This window comes from Harmonia axyridis, chromosome 1, assembly GCF_914767665.1.
Source record: "Harmonia axyridis chromosome 1, icHarAxyr1.1, whole genome shotgun sequence".
Taxonomy (NCBI): Eukaryota; Metazoa; Arthropoda; class Insecta; order Coleoptera; family Coccinellidae; genus Harmonia; species Harmonia axyridis.
The window spans coordinates 65,679,579-65,703,710 of record NC_059501.1 but is presented as its reverse complement, the minus strand read 5'-3'; the positions used below and the strand labels follow the sequence as shown (position 1 = coordinate 65,703,710).

General features: G+C 33.4%; 2 protein-coding genes across 2 annotated transcripts in view; both read right to left on the bottom strand.

Annotated features, from left to right (window-relative positions):
• LOC123670916 (acyl-CoA Delta-9 desaturase-like) overlaps positions 1-24,132 on the bottom strand; it is a 48,600-nt gene that overhangs the window by 15,770 nt on the left and 8,698 nt on the right. The gene's annotated exons all lie outside the window — the stretch shown is intronic.
• LOC123670915 lies at positions 15,065-19,002 on the bottom strand. The gene is made up of 2 exons (XM_045604498.1): positions 16,650-19,002; positions 15,065-16,348 (listed from the first exon to the last, which is right to left on the bottom strand). Exons 1-2 carry the CDS (start codon positions 17,868-17,870, stop codon positions 16,328-16,330), a joined length of 1,242 nt encoding a protein of 413 aa, XP_045460454.1. The 5' UTR covers positions 17,871-19,002; the 3' UTR covers positions 15,065-16,327.

Here is a 24,132-nt window from a genome sequence, read left to right as displayed (position 1 = left end):
AGCGCTTAATCGTAATAGAGTCAATGGTGGAACACCCTGTATACTTCAGCACCATTATTCGGCTTTCGAACTGCGGGTTCTTGAATTTTTTTTGAGGAATCTCTGTTATTCCTCCCAGGCATCTTATGAGTTTCATATGAAATCGTATTTCTAACATAAAATCACCTTGTCAAATTCATCAAAGGAAGTTTTTCGATTTCATTAAAAAACGACGTTGAATATTTGAAAGTAGGACGCTCTATGTCTATAGTATAAAGACGACGATGTTCTTAAAGGTGCATTTTAGTACCTATTTGTATTTCCATAACTAATTGAGAGCGCCTATTCGATTTCTTCAATAAAATTGGCGCATGGCAAGTCATTAATTTTACTGCAAAGAGTGGTATTTTTATTAAGAAAGTATAAGAACTGACTTCGCTTGATATGAGCTTGATATATGCACGCGTCGCACGGCATATATTTCTGCAATCTCGTGCGCGCTTTGACTAAATATGGGGATTCCCCGAGCGCCGAGAGACTGAAGCATTCGCCAGTGTGACTTAGTAGTAGTGTATTAGTAATTTTCTCACATTTCTATTAAATATATTGATAGATTTTGGTAGTTTCAGAAATATCTTTTCAAACATGGTCAAAATGGCCAAGGATTTTTAATCAACGGCAGCATCTTCAGCTCCTGTTGAGACAATTTTCCAGAACTGTTCTCACAGTTACAAAAGCTAAGGCGACAAATCTATAAGATGCCTCATGTGTCTTAGATCCTGGATGAAAAATTATGAAATCAAACAAATCCTGGAGGTTTCTTAATATTAAGGACCTTCTTTTTATTATTTTTTATTTTGTTATGATTTAAAGTGATCAAATTTATGTTAATTTATGTCTATTTAAAAAAAGTAGATATTTTCGGTTTTTTTATACAATAACTTCAATAAATTAAAGTGTTTTTTGCAAGGTTCCTTCTCATTTCATCATTCTTTTAATCGATGTGACACTACACAATATAATGCTGCAAATCAAGTAGCTTGATATGATTCAAGTACTTTATAAATAAATACTTGACTTGATTGAAAAACTACTACTTGACTTGAGTTACGATTTCTGGTCACATCATTAGAGTATTTTTAAATGCTCAATTCAGAAAAGCTGAAGAACTGGCGGAAAAACTCCATTTTTTTCGGTTTCCAAATTGAATTTCATTTTCAGAATTAACTCAATTTGCTGAGAATTTATGTGAACATATATTTTCTCATAAATCGAACAAATTTTTTTTGTTTAACAGTGAAAAAAAATTTCACCTGAAATTATTTCTCGATTGTACTTTTTATGCATAACACGAATATTAAATCAGAATCGAAAAATATCAAATGGTTCCTTCATTGAAGCCATCCAAACTTCTTCGGTTCTCTAACATGATTGAAAAAAGGATGAGGACGAAAATTTTGAAATTGAAATATTCCAGATGGTAAAAAAATTTCAATGAATTCATTGAACTCTCGACCTTGAGGTTTTACCTGTACCTGTGGAATGTAAATTTGAACTAATCCAAGGATATTAATCGCTTCAATAAAGAAACCATTCTTTATTTTTCGAGGCTGTTTTCATATTCGTGTTAGGTATGAAAAAAAGTGAAATATGTATACGTAAAAAAAAATTTAGGTCAATTTATGAAAAAATTTTTCTCAGTTATTCTCAGAAAATTGTGTTGATTTAAAAAACGAAATTCAATTTGGAAACCGAAAAAAAAAAGAACATTGAAGGTTTTCCGCTATTTTGGATTTTTTTTTCGAGTTCTTCACCTTTTATGAATTGAGCATTCAAAAATACTATGATGAGCTATGAGGACAAAAATTTTGGAATTGAGCTGTCGAAATATTCCAGATGGTAATATAAAATTATCACAAAAAAAATTTCACTGTAATTTCAATGAATTCTATGAACTCTTGACCTTGTGGTATTACCTGCACCTGTGGAATGTAATGAACTAATTCAAGGATATTAATCGCTTCGATAAAGGAACCATTCCATTTTTTTATTCTGTTTTCATATTCATGTTAAGCAAAAAAAAAGTATAATATACACGTAAAAAATCTTTCTTGTCGATTTATGAAAATTTTTTTTCACAGAAATTCTCAGAAAATTGGATTCTTTCGGAAAATTAAATTTAATTTGGAAATCGAAAATGAATTATGATCATTTAAAGTTTTTCGATATTTTGAATTTTTTTCGAGTTCTTGACCTTTTCTGAATTGATCATTCAAAAATACTCTGATATGAACAGAAATCGCAACTTCAAAGGTTATATACATAATTGACCCCGGTCAATAGAATATTGCTCAAAAATGACAATGAACAACCTGTATCTTGCGCTTCGAAAACGAGTTCTATGTCATAAGGGAAAAAATATTTTCCCAGTGTCATCTACACGACTATACAGCGTGCCAAAAAAGTAAATAATACGTAATTATTCTTGTACGAAGAATTATCAAGGAAAATCCTCGCACTCATCAATTTTTAATTTCAAAAGCAATTTATCTTATGTTTTTTTGAATTTGATATTTCTCACCCCCTACGCCCCACTACTAAATTTTTTCAAAATTGAATATACATATAAATTGTGATACATAAAATGTAAGGTAAATTGATTACCTATTCAGCGATGTGGCTAAATGTAGAATCGGTTGTGCCATTTTTTTTTGAAAATAGGAAATAATTTACAATTTGTGATAAGAGAGTAACTGCAATCAGACCATTATTCTTTTACTGATCATCATTAAGGAAAAAGGAAAATCCACGAATCCACGGATTTTCAATTTCTAAAGCAGGTCTCTCTATGCTTTTTTGAACTTAAAATGCTTTGGAAATTAAAAATTAGTAAAAGAATAATGGTCTTATTGCAGTTACTCTCTAATCACGAATTATAAATTATTTCGTAATTTTTTAATGAAAAATGGCACAACAAATTCTACATTTAGCCACATCGCTGAATAGGTAATCAAATTACCTTTCATTTGATATATCACAATCCATATATTCCCATTTGAAAAAATTAAGTAGACCTACAGTAGATATATGTTTGTCCAGTTTATGATGAAACATCCTGGATAAGTACATGAATGAACGAGTGCCCAAAAGTACCCCATTTAACGTTATGACATTCTGCTTGAATTTCCAATGAATCACATGGCGCGATCAACACTTGATTCTCCATAAATCTTTAAATTAAAATTTTTATTAATTACTTGCAAAATCCCAACTCCGTGGGATCTGCTGTCTTTGAAATATCAAGTTTTTTTTTGGATAATCTGCGTGAATTTTCTATGCTTCAGATGACTCTATCAACACGTATTTTTGCACGAAGATGTACATTATTGTTATTTTAATATACGGGCAAAATCTCATTCTGATTGTATCTGTTGTTTCATGTTGACCGAATTCATATAGTTTGGATCTTATCAGGAAGTTAACCTCGGCTTGGCATAACCTAACCTAACCTAAAAAATTTCTAGGTCCGTCTGTTCGAGAGTTATCGTGTTTATGTGAGTCGAATCTTATCTTTTAAAACCATTCCTGGCTCAAATTTTGAAAATAACTAGGTTGTGTGGAAGTGATATAGCGTTCTGCTAACTAGAAACATATATTATAATTTTTATTATTCCAAGAAATTCTTGAATATAACACAATGTTTTCAATGAATTTTCAGATTTCATACCTACCTTCTGTTAAAAAAGTCATCTTTTGAATTTGAGCAGGTTACAAATTCTTCTTTTTCTTTCGTCATCGATATTTAATTGGGACCACTTAATAAAAACAATAAGTACTTACCTACTCGGAAAATTGAAAATATTGAACAAGAAATATTCGGATTTTCTAAATGGAAAAAAGTTAATGTCCATCTTCACTCCTTCCGTCTATTGCATTCAATAATTTATTTTTAGATCGTTCGATCGAGTTCAAAGGCACCTTTTGTGTGAAGACTGAACCGATGTGTAGATATAATTTGCAGTGAATTTATTCAATGTTTGTTTTGGTGTTATTTCCAATAATAAACCTGTTTTAAGAATTCAATTTCTTTAACCTTTTCCATATTTTCACAGTTTACATTTTAGAAGGTGCAGAATTCAATAATTGAATAAAAACCTTTCCAAATTTACACTATGGTTTATTATTTTTTTTTCTATTAAGAATGTCTCGAAACGTGACGAAAAACTATGAAATTATCAGTATAGAAAATTTCAATGCATATTCGAAACTGGGGTAATTTTTCCATTTCCATTCCATTTTTTTTCCAAAATCTGAATGAAAATTTCATATATCCGAAACTATAAACGTTAGGATTATGTTGGTTTCGTTTTCGAAGCATAAGCTAGATACAGTGTGTCCAACGTCATTCGTCAGTAATATTCTATTGAGTGTGGTCAGTTATGTATAACCTTTGAAGTTATTTCTGGTCATATCAGAGTATTTTTGAGCGCTCGATTCAAAAAAGGAGAAGTGCTGTGAAAAAATGATTCAAAATGGCAGAAAACCAGCAACGTTCGAAATTTTTTTCTCGGTTGCCAAATTGAATTTTATTTTATGAATGAACTCAGTTTTTTAAACATTAATGAACAATTTAATATATTCCATAATATTTATCTTGAACACTTCAATAACAGCTGTCCTCTCATAAAAATTCCAATAAAATCTAAAAAACACAAACCAAAACACAACAATATTGAAATTCAACAAACAAAACATGAGTTAGATATATTATTTATACTGAGCACTAAAAATAAAAAATTCTGGAATAAATACATAATAACAAAACAAAAATATGATAAACTGCTCACCAAAAACAAAACTGACAACTTTGGAAAACTCATAAAAAATTCAGACAATAAAAATAAAACAATCTGGTCCATTGTAAATTCTCTACATAAAAACAATTATGATACCCAAATTCCTAGGAAACGAAACATGGAAAATTTAGCAAATGAATTTAATGAATACATCTTACATGCTGCTACTAACCTTACTAAAAACATAAACCAGAAAAAAAGGCCAATGACATACACCAAAGCACAACATATATTTACAACACAAAAAATTAATGAACAAAATATAATGGATATTATCAAAAAGTTGAAAAATAAAACCTCAAGTGGAATAGATGAAATCTCAAACAAAACAATTAAACATACCAAAGAGGAAATAATTCAGGTAATAACATATATCATTAATAACTCTATCACAGAAGGATATTTCCCATCAAAACTTAAAACAGCAGAAATACGACCGAAATTCAAAACTGGTGACCCTGAAGATTATGGAAATTACAGGCCCATTAGCATAATCTCATCATTTGCAAAATTATTCGAACAGGCATTCTGCCAGCAAATAATGGAATTCTTCATATCAAAAAGACTACTTGGCTCAAACCAACATGGATGCTTGAAAGGAAAATCAACACAAACAGCAATATTCCAATTTATAAAAAGAATTATGGAAGCCTTCGAAGATTGTGAACTGGCACTAGGAATATTTCTGGACCTGTCCAAAGCATATGATTGTCTTGACCCAGAAATCCTCTACCAAAAACTTGAACACTATGGAATACAGGGAAACGCATTAAGATGGATTAAATCCTATTTCTATGGACGTACGCAGCAGGTTAAAATTCGGATAAATGGATCAGACATTAAATCAGAAGAACGGCAAATCAAGATGGGGATACCACAAGGCAGCGTAGCAGGGACAGTAATGTTTCTCATTTATATTAACGACTTTGGTCATATTTCTCTGATCGAGGACCGAACAGAAATAACAAATGTTCACTATGTAGATGATACAAACCTTCTAACAGTACAACCATTATGGCCTGATCTCAGGAGTATAACTGAAAAAGTAATGCACTACACTGAAGAATGGTTAGAGAATAACAACTTAATACTCAACAAAACGAAAACCAAGATGATATTATTCCATCCAATACACTCTAATATAGAAAATCCTAGAAAAATCAACATAAACAAACAAGAATTCAAGATATCAGAACACACAAAATTTCTTGGTATATACATTGATGGTGATATGAAATGGAAAACACATATAGCAAACTTAGAAGACAAAATTGCATCATCATTGTATGCTTTCAGAGTAACAGCTAAATATCTAAATCCTGAAGTAACGAAAACTGTATATTATGCAATGATAGAATCAAAATTGAGATATGGACTGATATTTTACGGATCTGGAAACATACAATCCCTTTTCAGACTCCAAAAAAAAGCTGTGAGGTTAATATGCAGCTTGAATTACAACCAATCATGCAGAGGATTTTTCCGGCAGAAAAGGATATTGACATTATATGGCTTATACATACAAGAATGCATTCTGTTTATACATAAGAATAATGAATTATTTGAACAATACAAGAATCTGAAGGAAAGATATGAAACTAGAACACAGAATTATAACTATCCCAAATATAGACTAACAACAACCCAACAACAAGCAGAATACAGATGTCTACTATTATACAATCATCTACCAAATGAAACAAAGAACATCACAAACTACAAAATATTTAAGAAGAAAATATTCTCGATGTTGATGGATATGGAACCCTATTGCCTACAAGATTATTTAGGAAATAACTAGAAAATATACTACTTTTTTGACACTATTTCATTTCATTTCATGTTGTGAACTTGAGACGATTCTGAAATAAAGAGTATTTATTATTATTATTATTATTATTATTTTTAAGAATTTCTGTGAAAACATTTTGTCCTATTTTCATCATGCATTACATTTTTCTATAATAGATGTGTTCTAATTATTTTTATTAGTGGATGTGGGTGAAAATTTGGAATGCCTTTCAATCAGAAACACACGTTTCCTTCTGATGCTATAGAAAATCTAGAATTTGTGATACGCAATTTTTTAAGGTCTTTTCTTCGTTGAAAGCGATTTCATCCTTATATTAAGTTCTTGTTAAAACTAAATTGACATATTGCAGTGTATCTATATAGATAGGTAAATAAAATATACAGGGTGTTTCCTAAACATGCGGCAAAAATTTAGGGGGTTGTTCCTTGGACTATTTTAAGCATGTTTTGTCCTTGGATGATTTTTGAAAAACCTCTTTGTTTCGAAGATACAGGGCGAACAACATTTTTCATATTTTCAAAATTAATAATAGTTTAAATAAAAATGCGTACCGCACTGTGTTTACTAAGTAGGTACAATTTATTTTTAAATTTGTTTAACAACATTCCAATTACTAAAAACGGCCAGTTTTTTGACTAAAAATTGATAAGTGCAGATGGTAAAGGAATACAGATTAAACACGGTTTTCATTTGATCATTGCTGGGTGTAACTTAATAAGAAATGATCCTGGTGTTTTTGAAAGGGTTCGGCAGTCAATGAGGAGAAGATTGGATGCTTGTATGCTGGCTAGAGGTGGTCGTTTTCAACAGTTTTTGTAGGTTGAGTTGAATTTTCATGTAATTTTTCATAATAAAATGTTATTATCTGAAATTTTGTTTCCCCTATATCTTCGAAACAAATAGGTTTTTCAAAAATCATCAAAGGACAAAATATTCTTAGAATAGTCCAAGGAACAACCCCCTGAATTTTTGCCGCATGTTTAGGAAACACCCTGTATAGGTTGGTTCAGAAAATGGTGTCCTATATAGATACTCATAATTTCCTCGAAGTGATTACATTTGATTTCAATTTCATTGAAACATTTTCACAAATATTTTCAATTTTCTCTGAAATATTTCGATGATATTTTGATCCACCCTGTATATTTCATTTACCTATCTGCCGAGTCAACTTTCACAGTGAACGATCGAATTGGTAATCGACTATTGCAGAATTTCAGGCATCTAGATATATGCAGTTTGACAAGAATTAAAAACATAATGGATATGTTATTCAGTGGATGTAACATCATTAATCGCAATTGAAATTGATATCAAAATATCTGAAAATAAATAAAATTCCACAGCTCAATTTTTTGGAAATCACCGAAGAACTAGACATCTTTGAACTCACCCTGTATATCTTCTGTGCGTGCACAACAACTCAACAATTTTTCTCTATAGTGGACTTTAATCAGCTGTATGAACAATCGATGCATACTCGATTTAGTTTATATATTCGAAAAAGTTTCTTCACAATGGTTATTTGTAATTTTAGAAAAGTTATTTTTAGTACCCTATATAATCTAAACGGTTGAATTGCAATGAAGACATAAGCATCATTTTTATACAAATAGTTTCGAAAAGATAAACGAACTTGGAAAAAGTTTCCTAGGTAGCTTGAACACAGTTTCAAATATTCATCTATTGAAATATCGAGAAGAGGTGTCGACTTTGCAATGTGCAATTGTTGTCATTATTAGGTTGAATATTATTTCGTGTTTGTCCCTTCGTAATTAAATTGTTGAGTTCAATCATATATGCATTGTTTCATATGGGGTTTAAAGTGGATTGGTCTTGTGCGTATTGATTCTGTAGACATACCTATGTAAATAATCTTCTGATACATGCATCTCAATACAACTCTTTCGATTGAAAAATTCGATCTTGTGGTTTCTCCGTTATTTCCAAATCAATTTTTAGATAAAAAATTTATAAAACATATCTAGATTCGAATTTTGTAGACATAAGTGAAAAGCATATAAATAATCAGATTGCCGGAAGGACACTGCTTTTGTTATAGAAAGCTCAATTTTTCTGTGCTCATCAACAGTTGAAACCATAGAAATATTGAGGCTCTTAGGTGAAAAGAGGTTTTTGGCCATTTTCTATTATTTATATTGATCCGAATCATACGATGTTATATATTTTTGAAATCAGGAAAAATTAAGCTTTCAGAAAATGGCACAAAAATCTAGTGTTCTCTTTTGAAAAAACATAACTTTGGGTCATAGCTTCGTAATTAAAAACCCTTTTGAAAATACGAGCACGCCACTGGATTCTACGTGCCTGTAAGATGTTTTAATTTCAGAGCTCTATCCTCAGTATTAGCGGAGATATAAATGTTTTTCGATATCGCCATTTTTCCAATTTTCGCTTATAACTCGAAAACAAAAGAAGGTGGCCAAAAATTAAAACTACCCTTGTTAGTTTCTCAGAAAAAGAGACCGAGAATGGGGTATCAGATTTTGTCTATCTCATCTGGTTTAAAAGTTGTAGTGCTAAAACATCGAAATTTGCCCACCCTGTACAGTGCTGTCCTCTACTTATATGATTCGTAAAGAGAAAAAAGATTAAGTGAATGCACAACTTCGTACACCGTACATCGCACTTTCAGGAGTGCAAGAGGAAAAACGAATGGGTAGGTACCTAATGTTTGATAATGTTGATACGCGGAAAACCACGTGGTGGTAATCCCTCTTAACCGAGATCCGAACCAACCCTGGAAATTTCATGAGACCGGATTCGTCATCATTACCGTCGTACATATTTCGATTTCGACGACACTGATAAATTCTTAATTATAATTAGAAAGAGATAAGAATATAAATTTCGACTACTTCATTCCATTCAGCGTATTTTTAAATTAAACATTATTCATAAACGTAAACTCTGACGATTCCATATGAATTATTTCTGAGAATAATAACCAAAAAGCGGAAACTTATCGAAAACCCAATTGAATTTTCCTTGGTTCTCCTTTTGATGAATGACATGTTTCACACTGTATACGGAATAAATGATCACCGCAAATAGGGTCGTATTGATAAGGTGATAATCGATGTGATGAAACATTAGTACATAATACAGTTAACGATAAAATCCATCTAATGGATAAGGTGCCTTTTTAGTCAGGTCAGGCATTATGCTATAAATAAATCTTCTCTTCTTTTTTTTTTAATATATAAAATTCTTCTGTCACGGGGTGCGTAATCGAACTCCTCCGAAACGGCTCGATCGATTTTCGTGATCCTTAGCGAGGATATTAGTCAGGGGGGAGAATCGGACAACATCTATTTTTCATCCCCCTAAATGTTAAGGGTGGTCCACCCCTTAATTTTTTTTTTTATTTTTCAGACAAAATTTTTGTTTTTATTTTTTTATGATACATCATACAAAAATACATTCAACCCTAAATTTTCAACCCTCTACGATCAACCCTTATTTTTTATTTGGTAATTAAAAAGTTTTATTTTTTTTTCAAGAATTTTTCTTATTTTGTCATGACTAAAAATGAAAAATCTCATATGACTCTCAATTTTTCACCCCTCTACGTTCAACCCTTATTTTTTATTTGTTAATTATAAGCTTTAATTTTTTGGCAAAAGTTTTGTTTTATTCTATCATGACTTTAAATGAAAAATCTCATATTACTCTCAATTTTCACCCCTCTACGATCAACCCCTATTTTTTTTGTGAATTATAAACTTTAATTTTTTGGCAAAATTTTTTTTTATTCTGTCGACTTAAAAAAAAATCTGATTATACTCTCAATTTTTCATCCCTCTACGATTAACCACTTTTTTTTATTTGTTAATTATAAACTTCAATTTTTTTGGTAAGAATTATTTTTAATTTGTCATGACAGAATAAAAAATTTCATATCTCTCTCAATTTTCACTCTTATACGATTAACCCCTATTTTTAAATCCCGATTTTTATCGTTTTTAATCTATCCACAGATCCGCAATAAGGTTGCAAGATGGCAATCAAATATTATAATTGTAGTACGATAAATTCTTATTCAGAGTTTATAATTTCAAGTTCCTTTTTTTATTTTCTGTTGAATTTTGTTTCTAAAGATGCCTGCAATTAGACGTACAAACTTAAGTCGCAGAACCCGTAATGCTGCAAGTCAAAGAAATACAAAAGCAAGTCAAACTGATGAGCAACGAGAAACGCGGAATGAAGTTGAACGGAATCGATGGAACCGGAACCAACAAAATAGAAGTGTTGCGTTTAACCCCTATAGAGCCTATTTAATTATAACAAAGAAATTGACTACAGTACACTGCATATCGTTGCTATTGGACCAATGAACTATATTTGTCAATATTGCAAGGCATTTAAGTTTAAAAATGAAGCCCCTGCATTGTGTTGCTCGAACATAATAAAGAAATTAACTTAATTCAGATGAAAAGGTAACAGACATTTCTTGATTATAGGGCGGTACGAAGTTTGTCGGGTCAGCTAGGCTATCCCGTTACGAGGACAGACAAAATAAGTTGATTCGTTGAATGAAAAATTTTACTAAAGGAATTTTTATTCAAGATACAGGTTGTCGAAAGAAAAATATTATTTAAAGAAAATGTTCATTATAATGTGGATATTTTTCTCGAAATCGAAAGCAGTTACGACAAAACTACAACAAACCAATTTTTAGTGAACCACTGGTAGTTAAGAAAAATTTAATTAGAAATTCTGATCCAGTACTATATTTTTTGGTTTGTTGTAGTTTTGTCGTAACTGCTATCGATTTCGAGAAAAAAATACACATTATTATAAACATCCAGTAAAAAAGCTATGATGAATAAATTAATTATACTCATTTAACCATTCTGTAGCCAAGATTAATTAAGATTCGATAAACTGATAAAAGCATCACTGACTACACAAAAAACACCCTGTATCTCGAAAACAATGCATTAGTGAGCTCATGTTTATGGGACTTTTTATTCTTAGAATTATCCCAGAAATCTCTCATTTTCCTTCGTAACTCCATTTCAAGAAAATCCAGTATTAGATAAGAACAATTGGTAATAAAAAAAAATATTTCGAGTAATTTGGTTCGAACTTATCAAACCTCATTTTCTCACATTACAGATAATTATTCCTTAAAGAAATTAACGGACCACAAAAAAATAGGTCCCTAGGGACAGGATTAGTTTTCTGGGCTTATAAAAATCGATAAAAATTTTAAAATTAAATATAATAAAGAGAAAAAAATTTCCAAAATTACAATATCCACGAAATGTTTATATATTTGAGTCAACGGCCAAAACTTTATGATTAAAAACAAAATGTCTCAAATAATCTATTATTCAACCAAAAGAAACAAAACAAACCAACTTTGAAACTTGGGAGAATCGGGACTACTCAAATAACCTTCATCGAATCTTCATCGAAAAAGTATTAAAAAATCACCAAATAAAAAATAAAAATCAAATAGCCAAAAGATTGTTAACTTGTCCTTATCCCACGGTGCTAGGTGAGTAAATAGGCTCTCCCTATACCTAGTTTTAATTTTTTAAACCTTTCACTCGAAACGTTTAATTCCTTTTTAATAACTCCACTCCCGATTCGCGTACTCCGATCTAATCTAATTCATATCAAAACAAATTCTAAAACATTATTCCAAAAAATCCCTGTTTTTCTATTTCTGACCTAACTCAAACGTTCTTAGAGTTAAAACTATTCCTTTTCCTTAAAATCTTAAAATTCCTTCAACTCTCTCTCATCTACTAAACTTCCTTTTTATTTGACTCAACCTTGTTAAAATTACTCTGATCTTACCCAACAATTGCCCAAGAAACCATGCCAATTAGATCATTGGTTAGACATTTTTTTTATCCTTCTTCAATTTTTCGTCAACACACCCCACGGTCTCAGCAAGAACCATACTTCGATTTTGCCTAAGAACTTTTTGCTGTGTCATCTGGGAACGATCATAACGGCTCTTAGCATGTATCGAACTCAGATAAGTTAAGATTTAGTTTATTCTTTCTTATCCGTGAAAAATATATCGATTTCACCAACGCAGTGAGACGATAACTGAGAAAAGCAATAATTGAAAAATAAAACTTCCTGCTTCTAAGATAAGATCAGTTTACACAAGTCGCGACCGCTCTTTTGAATTTAACGTATATTACCTCTGAATAATGATTTCAATAATTTCCAAATTTCCGATTTACTACATTCTGAACGTTGCTGTGGAAGCTGTATGCGCATAATAAATTCCATTTTGTAAATACCGGGTGTAGCAATTATAGCGTGTTTTTTTCATAAAATTTCTAACATTCTTCATAGTGTTACAAGTTAGAATTGAAGTTTCATGTGAGCCTTATCGTTTTTCAACATTTTCTTTTTTGATTCACTTCTTTATCTTTCTTATTATTCGAGAAACATCATTTTATAGGATGACATGATTTTATTGAATTTGATTAGCATTAGCACTAGCAGGGTATATCTAGACATCTTAGTAGCAGGCTAAGGAAAAATCAAAAGTACCAGTAATTGTTGAATAAAAATAGTCAGTGTCAGTTAGTCTTCACGTATTTTCTTATACAGGATCAGGGCTGTCGCTAGCCAAACTGCTGCCCTAGGCAGATACCCATTTTGCCGTCCTAGACAGAGACTCATTTTGCCGCCCTAGACAGAGACCCATTTTGCCGCCCTAACAGAAGCTAACTCTGCAGAATGCGAAACATCAATATTGGATAATCGAGGTCCAGCGCCTGCTCAAGCGTTTCTGCCGTTCTATTTTTTATGGATTCAAATTTAAAAGAGGTTAGATTTTTTATTCCAAATTTTATGTGAATTTCATCATCATTTAATTTTACACCAAGAAGGAAATAATCACTACAACTCTGTACAGGAATATTTCGCAATATTTCGGTTTGAGAATGAAGAAGTAATAACTGATAGTGGTATAAATTCCTATTTATTGAAAACCGAAAACAATGACATTATTCTAATGTTGAAGTTTTCAATTAAACAAAGAATCATAATAAGAAAATTCAAAAGAATTTGACTAAATGTATCATGAATGAGTACCGATGCTGTTACGAAATTTTTTTACTAAACAAACCCAACATATTTAACAGTGATCTATCTACTCTACCAACGCACCCCAACACGGCAATCTTTTTTTTGGAACACCCTGTGTATTATGTGATTGACGTCTACTTTGAAATACTTCATGTGTTTTAAAAAAATTAACTAGATTAAGGTTCATTATTTATAATTGCTTTTGGTTAATTATTTCAGATAGAGATATTTTTATTTTTTAATATCTGAAATGATTTTTGCTGAATAACTATTTAAGCATGTCTGGCGCAAGTAATTTTGGAGCTTGAAGCAAAGAGTTTTTCGGCGCCCTTCTGAAAAAATTATTTTCGAGAATCATGGAAGGAATATGAAAAGGCGACCAGCAAACTGGGCCGAATTGCCGCCGGCTAAATAGAGGCAAACTACGCCAGCCCCGTATTTAAGCCCTACATATCATTCAATAAATTAAATGGATGACCTACATTCACCACTGGCCAACCACTCATGTCACACCCTGTAGAGTGCCATTGGCGAATGAACGAACGTGCACTCGAAAAGAACATGTCTCGAATTTTTTCATTTTAATTTCATTTTTGTCTTCAAAGTTGAACGACTAGGGAAAAATTTTACGAGAACAAATATACTAACTGTAAGAAAAAAATCTGCAATACCCAGAAGGAGCGGTTTGAATTTAAAATTTTTTTTTGTGAAACATAGATAGTATAGCAAGGAGTAAATGATTGAATTTGGAGAAAAAAAATCGTGAAGGTGTTTTCATATTGTAGTCGTTTTTTGAAAGTTTTTTAAATTTTACAATAAACCTGTTGGAGAAGATCCAAAATCGATGTTTAGGTTGTTGTTGAAATGCCTAGAGCTCGTGCAAGCGAAATTTATCGCCAGCTAAGTGAATTTGAAACAGGTCGAATTATTGGTCTACGGGAGGTGGGGTTGTCATTTCGAGAAATCGCTAACCGTACGAACAGAAATCCAACTACTGTTATGAGATGTTGCCAAGCGTGGTTTGATAATACCCAAAATCGAAGAAGAGTAGGCACCAGATATCGAAAGGTCACAAATGAAGTTCAAGAACGACGCTCAAGACTTATGGTCATTAGAGACCAATTTGCTACAACTCGATCTAGGAGAACAAGGCCATCCTCTAACTATCCGAACGGTTTACCGCCGGATAAGGTCTTTTGGACTGCAGTATTACCGACCCCATCTTGTGTTACTTCTGACGGTTGAGCATCGCCGGCAACGATTACAGTGGTGCAGAGAACATCAATAATAATAATAATAATAATAATAATAATAATAATAATAATAATAATATTTATTAATTCCATAAAATTACACAAAGTAAAAATGGAACAGGTCAGACACAAACATAATTAACTTCCAGTACATTTCTCTTTAAATTCACAAATGCTATATGGCTCACAATTCAGAAGTAAAACATATAGGGCCTTCTTAAATTTAATATGACTCGATAGATTTCTGATATTTAAGGGCAACACATTAAATAGACTGATTGCCATAAATTCAACATTTTTTTCTCTCAACGTAGTTTTATGTGTTGGTACAATAAGAGGACACATTCTTCTTGTATTATTCAAGTTTTTATATGGCTCAAAATACTGGCTATGTTTACTGACAAAAATTAAAAGTCTATAAATGTACAGTGCATAAACTGTAAGTATATTGTTACTTTTGAAGAAACCCCTGCATGATTCCCTATATCCAAGATGTAACACAGTTCTCAAAGCTCGCTTTTGCACAACAAAAAGACCACTCACATATGAGGAGTTACCCCAGAATATTATACCGTATGACAAAATGGACTGAAAATTAGAATAATACACCAGTTTTAGAAGCTCAAGGTCAATCTGATTCCGTAACATGAAAAGCAGGTAACAAACAGAATTCAGTCTCCCTCTAAGTTGTTCTGTATGAGGTCCCCACTTCAGATGTTTATCAACTACAACCCCCAGAAAAACAACACTATCTTCAACCATGACATCTTTGCCTGAGATGTTAATTGACAAAGGATATTGTAGCTTGGATCTTTCAGTATAAAAAAACATACACTGGGACTTGTCAATGTTCAAAAGAAGATTGTGGTTACAAAACCATTCTCCTACAGACGTCAGCAATCCTCTAGATTCCTCGGTGGCGGTGGAAACATTGCGGAGTTTAAGTAGATAATTGGTGTCGTCTGCGAACATACCCATTGAATGTCTCACTGCAACTCTAGCCTTTGGTAACCGGTTTATGTACACAATAAAAAGTGCAGGTCCTGGAATGCTACCCTGTGGCACGCCCATAGATATCTCTCTTTCATCCGATATAAGAAGCTCACCATCCACCTCCATGACAACCATTTGTTTTCTGGATGACAAATAACTCTCAATGAGTCTCAACTGATTGTCTCTTACTCCACAGTCATCTAAAATTTCCAACAGTCTTTTATGCTCCACACAATCAAAGGCCTTCGACAGGTCCAAGAATAAGCCCATGGGAACCTCATCTTGTTCAATGGTCACGAGAACTTCCTTAATCAGCTCATAGACCGCAGTTTCTATATTTCTGTTTTTCACAAAGCCATGTTGATGCACTGAAATAACATTAAACTTATGAAAAAAACTCATTAATCTATTTGTCAAGATTTTCTCAAAGATTTTTGAGAACGATGGCAATATGCTGATTGGTCTGTAGCTATTTGGATCCCCGATAGGTCCCTTTTTGTAAAACGGTTTCACCAAGGCAATTTTCAGTTGATCAGGAAAAATGCCCTCCTTGAAGGAACGATTTATTATAAAACAGAGAGGTGATAGGATTATATCAATCGAGGATTTAACAACCTTCATGGGGATCTCATCATAACCCCAAGATTGTTTATCTTTTAAAGACCTTACCGTTTTCAGAACCTCCTCGTGAGAAACTTCAAACATGAAGAAAGAGTTTTCAAGTCTTTCTCCACTCGTTGTAGCCGTTTTATTCAGGCCATCTGTCAGTGTAGAGGGAAAATCAATGAAAAAGTCATTTAATTCATCTGGCAAAGGAGAATCTTGATTGCTGGAAACAGATGATGAAATCTTGCTCTTCGTGAGGGAATTTATGACCTTCCAGGAGGCTTTTGATCTATTATCGGAGTTCCTAATGATGTTACTGAAGTGCTCTTTCTTTGCTTTGGACAGAAGAAGATCATATTGTTTTTTAGTCGAGTTATAAGTGGCTTTTAATTCAGGTCTTGAAAAAGAAATAATATGGAGTATGTCAAGTTGCTTCTTAATATCAACCAATTCAGGTGTTAGTTTAAACTTTCTATTTGACGATGAGGCATTGATCTTTACTTTAGGAAAACAGAGTTCAAAAGTTTCAGAAAATCGTGTATGGAATACATACCAAAGTTGATTTGGATCGCCTGGATGAGTAAAAATATCATCCCAATTTAATCTAGATAGCTCTTGCAGGAAAACTTTGATGGAATCGTCATTTATTATTCTTCTTTTAAGGGTTTTTTCTTTATGATCATAAACTGAACAAAAAGTTGTGGTGAACTTCAGAGCTGAGTGGTCTGAAATATGGCACTCGATCACCTGAGTTTGGCCCACAAGAGATGTTACCACATTGTCTAAACAACTACCAGAAGAGGGGCGTGTTGGCTGAAGATTGGTGACTTTCAGGTTGAAACATTCCAAAAGTGATACAAACTCACTGACATCCGTGGAGCAAGACAGAATATCTAGATTAAAATCACCCACCAAAATGAAATCTGCTCTTTCCAGTGTACACCGTTCCAGAATTGTTCTAAGTTTCTCTAGAAACAGATCTACATCAGCTAAGGGCTGGGTATTAGGTCTATAAATACATATGATCAGAATTTTTCGATTGTCTAGAAAAACTTGGGCAGCAGAACACTCGATAACATTTGGAATTGAAAGTAAATTGTAATCTGACCTTTTAGTACAGTTGAGTTCTTTCCTACTGTATATTGCAGTTCCACCATGGCTTCCTCTCAAACGGCAAAAGCTCGACACTAGGTTATAATCAACAAGTTTGTATATCTGAAGTTCCTCCTCACACTTCCAATGTTCCGTGATTGCTAGTATATCAGCTTTTTCTTCCTGTGCCATCAACTGCAGCCCGTTCAATGCTGTGCCCAAGGACCTAACATTTTGGAGGATGAGACTGAAGCTTTTAGAAGGCTTTGATTTTCCAACTGCACTGGAGGAAATTACGTTTTCTCGTTTTGTCTGTTCTTCCGAAAAAAATTTCTGTCAAAAGAAAAATCTCTCAAAACAACCCCCTGAGGCCAGAAGGATTCACAAAACACACTCTTGTAAGCATTTTCATTCGGTAAGCCAATACTAAAAGATGAATTTTGTCCAAGAGTGTTAAGTTTCTTTATAATGATATTCTCCTTACCTTCGATATCTTTCAAGAAAGTTAGTATATCCTTTTCTGAAATCTCTTTACCAGCAATTTTACCTACGTACATCCAACGTCTTCGTATTGCACCTTTAATTGTTGAGTTATCCGCACTATTTTCTTTCGTTCCAAAACAAACCTTAGTGTTTCTTGACTGACGTTTTTTATTTCGAACCGTGATCCAATCTTCCATTCTATCAGTGTCCTTAATCTTATGTAAGGAGGTAGAAATATTTTTATTTGAATCGTTGATATTTATTTCAGGAATAGCCGGAACAGAGTTGTTTACGTTGTTTACAATTCTTTTCGGCTCTACAAATGACATTTGCGCCTGCGGACGGTGCTCATGCGCATTACTTCTGTTTTCATGCACCACAGAACTATATGTATTCTTGAAAGTTGTGGCTGAGGCTACGGTATCAGTGACAACTGCAGGTACCTTATCTTGAAGCGTGTTGACAAATTTTTTTGTTGTGTTTTTACCTGATTTTATTTGGTTTTCGAGGATGGTGATCTTTTCTTTCAAAAGATTGTTGTTTTCAATTAAAATTGAATTCTTACTCTTTGTTTCCTCCAATAAGAGCTTCAAATATTCAACTTCCGTACGAAGTGACTTATTTTCGGACTTGGCTGAAATTTCCTCTGCTGAAGCATGATGACAGGTGGTGTTTTTTCTATTGGCTGCTTTAACTAGGCAAGAGGGGTGAAAAATATCGTCACACTTGATGCATTTAAGAAATTCTCCCACTTTCCGATTGCAATAACTGCAAATTTTATCTGAGTTTTCACTTGAAATACTCGGACTCGCTGAGCGATCATATTGCACATCTTCACACGTGGACATTCTGAACCTATATTGGAATGTCATCAGGTCGTTTTTTCTGATGAATCTCGATTTTCCTTGGATGCACATGGTGGCTGAAGAAGGCTTAGACGACGTCGGGGAGAAAGACGTGAACGTCAGTTTGATGTTGAGCGTCATGTACACCGGATAGTAGGCGTTATGATATGGGGTGCCATTGCACATTCAAGTAGGTCACCTTTAGTCTTTATCAGAGGTAACATGATGGCGCTGCCTTACCTTGAAGAATTAGTGGAGCTTAATGTTCTCTCTTTACTTAACCGGCTCGAGAATCCAATATTTCAGTAAGATAATGCTCGATCTCATCTTGCCAGAGTTAATTTAAACTTTTTCGAAGCGACCCATGTGAATCTTTTGTCATGGCCGCCCAGATCGCCCGATCATTCGCCCATAGAGCAGGTTTGGGACATCATGGTTAGAAGGCTTGGCAATTTACCCCAGCCCCCACGTAATTTGGCGGCTCTGAGACATGAAGTACAGGTAGCTCGGTATAGTATCCCTCAAGAAGAAATAGACCATCTTATTGCATCAATACCGAGAAGTGTTGGGGAATGTATAGATAATCGCGGGGACAAACACATTATTTACAAATTTATTTAAAAAAAATTGTAAATCCTTCATTTTTTTCTCCAAATTTCAATAATTTATTCCTTGCTTTGCTGTCTATGTTTTACAAAAAAAAAAAAAAAATTAAGATTTCTAAAAACAGCTCCTTCTTCAAAGAAACAGCAGTTTCTATGTCAGTTAGTATATATTTGATGTAATTTAAAAGTGAAAGGAATACTTTCTTTCATCGGTTGATGTTCCCGTTGTAGACCTGTTGGTGGATAAGATTATTATTAATATATTCAACGAACATAATCCACGAACGAATGATTATTAAGTAATTGGTTATATGGTCCATGCAAAAACATAATAAAGAAATGATGAATTTTAGGAACGTTCTACTCTATACATTCATTTTCCAATAAATAATAGATATTAGGAAATCCAAAAACACTACTTCATTCATAGGATGGTGTAGCATTTCCTTCTATTGGATTGATGTACTGTACTGATGAAAATTCATTCGAAATGACCTAGATTATTGTTATTTTATTTCCACATCTCAATTATACTGAATGGTCCTGATTTTAGTTCAATAACTTAGCGTCAGATAGAACAACTGTTTTTATGACAAAAAGTTCATTTGAACATATATCCTAACTTGCGCCGTTTTCGAGAATCAGGGTGTTAAAGTTTGGAAAAAATCAGTTATCAGTTAGTTACTGATAACTATAGTATTATAAAATTCATTGTTTGAATCGTGAAGTATTGAAGTCTATATAATATAGTGCTTCGATTATCTTTTTCCTATTAAAATTAAAATTCCTTGAATTTTTTCATAGAATGTACCGTTTTCGGGAAAATTGAGTAAAAACAAATAATATCTGTAAGAATAAATAATAAAATTTCCTCGAAATAATAATCAATACCGTCAGCGAACAAGAATTGTCCAAAGAATCTTGAACGAGTTTGAGATCCAACCCAAAATTCCCGTCAAGTATCCCTCTTTCTCTGTACATCCAGATCTATTTTTGTACATCTTCAAATAAATGCCCTCTAAAAGCATTATAATATACTACGCCAATTTTTGTTCTTTCATTTATCTCTAATGGTAAAGTGTTTGATTTCTACTAGATTATTTCGAAGTGGTACATACCATGAAAAAAAATGAAGTGATAATCTTCTCAAAAAAAGACGGTAGATTTCGATGTTCTTTTTGGAATACTTATGTATATTGAGAAAATAAAGTCATTATTATTATTACTTTGAGAAGGAAAAGGATCATCGCATTCCTGTACCTACGCCACTGGATAATTTTGGCAGGAGATTATTACCTAATTCGGAACACTACATTATCTAGACTTCAATACTTCTCGAGAATGAAGCATCTTAGGATATATGTTAAATCTTAATTATCATTCAATTTAATTTCTTTTTGTTTTTCAGATAATTAGGTATCATACCCAATTTAATTGTGTTGATTCTTAAATTGAAGTTGAAAATACTTTTAGAATACGTTGAATTCATGTTGTATAATTTTGCTCATGGTATATTTCAGAGGGGGCAGCAAAAATTTAGGGGGTCCACACCCACTCGTTATAGTTTTTTCAATATTGGATGAGAACTATTCAAACCGAAGGATAACTGCCAAGAAAATTTTTTCTAACACTATTGAAGGATTTTCAATTAAACAATGAATTTCAGTTTTATTTTCAATTAGCATAAAATGATGATTTTCTCATTGAGTTCTGTAGCTATTAGATGAGAACATCCATACATAAATTGGACTGTAAGGTACTGGGTTATGAAGTTCGAAGGACCATGAAATTTTCCACACTATTTATTGGAGTAGGTTTATATATACAATTACACAATGTACACTTTACAAGATTCGCTTAACTAGTTATCGAAAACTATGAATCAGTTCAACGCACTTATCCAATTTACCGACTAGGGTACTAACGAAGATTTTGACGACCGACTGAAGGGTCTTTTTTAACCACGTGGCGACAAGGCCAATATTTCACTAACTTGAAATGTGCAAGCTGAACACTGTGTCTCAAGGGGAGAGAGCAACGACGAACTATACTATACTGTACTTGACTTGTACTTCCTAGACTGTGTGTTGAATATAACTGAACTGACTTGAACTCGAATTAATTGAAGTGAAGCTCGATTCCTTACCCCACCTCGACCTTTTTGTCGAACCATCGAAAAGGGTTAAGAACATAGATAAAACGGACATAGTTAAAATATCATTATAGCCAGCCGTCATTATAAGGACGACGGCGCAAAGCGCACTCATAAAGTGCGCGGAATTATCTATAACTAACTTCAGGGGTGAATCTTTGGACAATGGCGGCGCTCAGTTCTACGAACCTTGATCAAAACTTAACAAGTTCAATATAAGAAGCCAAAGTAAGTATTACTTTCCATATAATACATCATTAATACATCATTTTCATAATTGCATGCTGTTTCCTAATTTCCATAAGCCGGTCCTGGCTTATGGAAATTTCCCAATTGAAGTTGTTCTCAGTAACGAAACACCTTGTTTGGAGGTTTATTGAGAAGGAATCAGTTCTGAGCTGGAAAATTCTTTCAGAAAATCACAATACCCAAAATTGAACAGATCCATGAACAATCAGGAAGACAATAGAAATGTGTGGAAGCTGGAGGTTTGCTTTCAAGGGCGTAGAAATGGAAGAGGGGGCACCTATTATAAGATCCAGTGAGCTATATAATAATTGATTATAAGTTTTGGTACCTCCGCCAGACATTTTGGCGCCCCGGCAAGATAAAATTTCGCCGCCCTGCTTTGCCCAATTTATACGAATGTTCTTCAAAAGAGCCTTTCATTCCCCTCAGGCATCGTTTCAATTTCATATGAAGTCCTATATTATAGCTTAAAATCACCTTGTCAAATTTAGCAAAGGACGTTTTGTCAATTTTATCAAAAAACGTACAGCATTGTTCAAAAATACGACGCTCCATAGTAAAAAGACGACATAGTTCTTAAAGGTGCATTTCACTACCTATTTCTATTTTCATAAATAAAGTTGAGAGCGCCTATTCTATTTGAAAAAAATTGGCTCTTGGTAATTTCATTATTTTACTACAAAGAGTGGTATTTTCACTTAGAACATATTTTTGTGTCAAAAAATATGTCTTGTTTTATTAACAGACTGTTCCCCTAAAATTTGGCGCTCCGGCAAAATGTCCGGTTTGCCGGTCCTGGCGGCGGCCCTGCATTTATTTACCCAATCTGTAGATAAGATCAATAAAGATTCGATAAACTGTTATATGCATCACAAAGAAGTAGGATTGCAAGAAACACCTTGTAGCTCGAAAACAAAGCATTTGCGGGCCCATGTATAGGACAGGACAATCTATATTTGAAATTATTCTAGGAATTTTCCATTTTTCTTCGTATCTCCACTCTAGGAACAATCGAATCAAAAAAATGCTATCATTTGGAGTAATTTTTGGTTAAAACCTTTCTTTCACATACTACAGATATGAGTAAACATTGTCTTGAAAAAAAGTTTTTCGGCAACCGTCCGGGAAGTGCTGACTCCCCGGACGCTTTTTCTCTGAGAAAGTAGCATTTCCCGACCTAGTCCGGAAAGTACGTACTTCCCGGACTAAGCCGGAAAAGAATCATAGAATCCATTGCAACCGAGATAACGGTTGACAGTTCATATGAAATTAGTTGTCAAAAATTTGCATGTTTTTTGATCGCAATCGCAATAAAATATGGAAAGCAGCAGCGATAGTGTTATTTTACATGGTTGCCGAAAAAATATTGTACGCAACACGCCCGAAAATGGTTTTTTTGGACTCACAGACTCACAGACAAAATTCCAGGACTCGCTTACGCTCGTCCTGGAATTTTGTCTATTCGTCCAAAAAAACCCTATTTTCCGGACTTGTTACGTAAATTACTATTTTCGGCAACCGTCCGGGAAGTGCTCACTTCCCGGACGCTTTTTCTCTGAGAAAGTAGTATTTCCCGGCCTAGTCCGGAAAGTACGTACTTCCCGGACTAGGCCGGAAAAGAATCATAGAATCCATAGAAACCGAGATAACGGCTGACAGTTCATATGAAATTAGTTGTCAAAAATTTGCATGTTTTTTGATCGCAATCGCAATAAAATATGGAAAGCAGCAGCGATAGTGTTATTTTACATGGTTGCCGAAAAAATATTGTACGCAACACGCCCGAAAATGTTTTTTTTGGACTCACAGACTTCCAGGACTCGCTTACGCTCGTCCTGGAATTTTGTCTATTCGTCCAAAAAAACCCTATTTTCCGGACTTGTTACGTAAATTACTATTTTCGGCAACCGTCCGGGAAGTGCTCACTTCCCGGACGCTTTTTCTCTGAGAAAGTAGTATTTCCCGGCCTAGTCCGGAAAGTACGTACTTCCCGGACTAGGCCGGAAAAGAATCATAGAATCCATAGAAACCGAGATAACGGCTGACAGTTCATATGAAATTAGTTGTCAAAAATTTGCATGTTTTTTGATCACAATCGCAATAAAATATGGAAAGCAGCA

Excerpts from the sequence above, each read along its gene's own strand:
- LOC123670915 (XM_045604498.1), bottom strand. The coding sequence starts at position 17,870 with ATGGCACAGGAAGAAAAAGCTGATATACTAGCAATCACGGAACATTGG. Across the intron at positions 16,349-16,649 it reads ACGAGGAGGTTCTGAAAACG|TGCATCAACATGGCTTTGTG; the intron begins GTAAGGTCTTTA and ends ATGTTATTTCAG.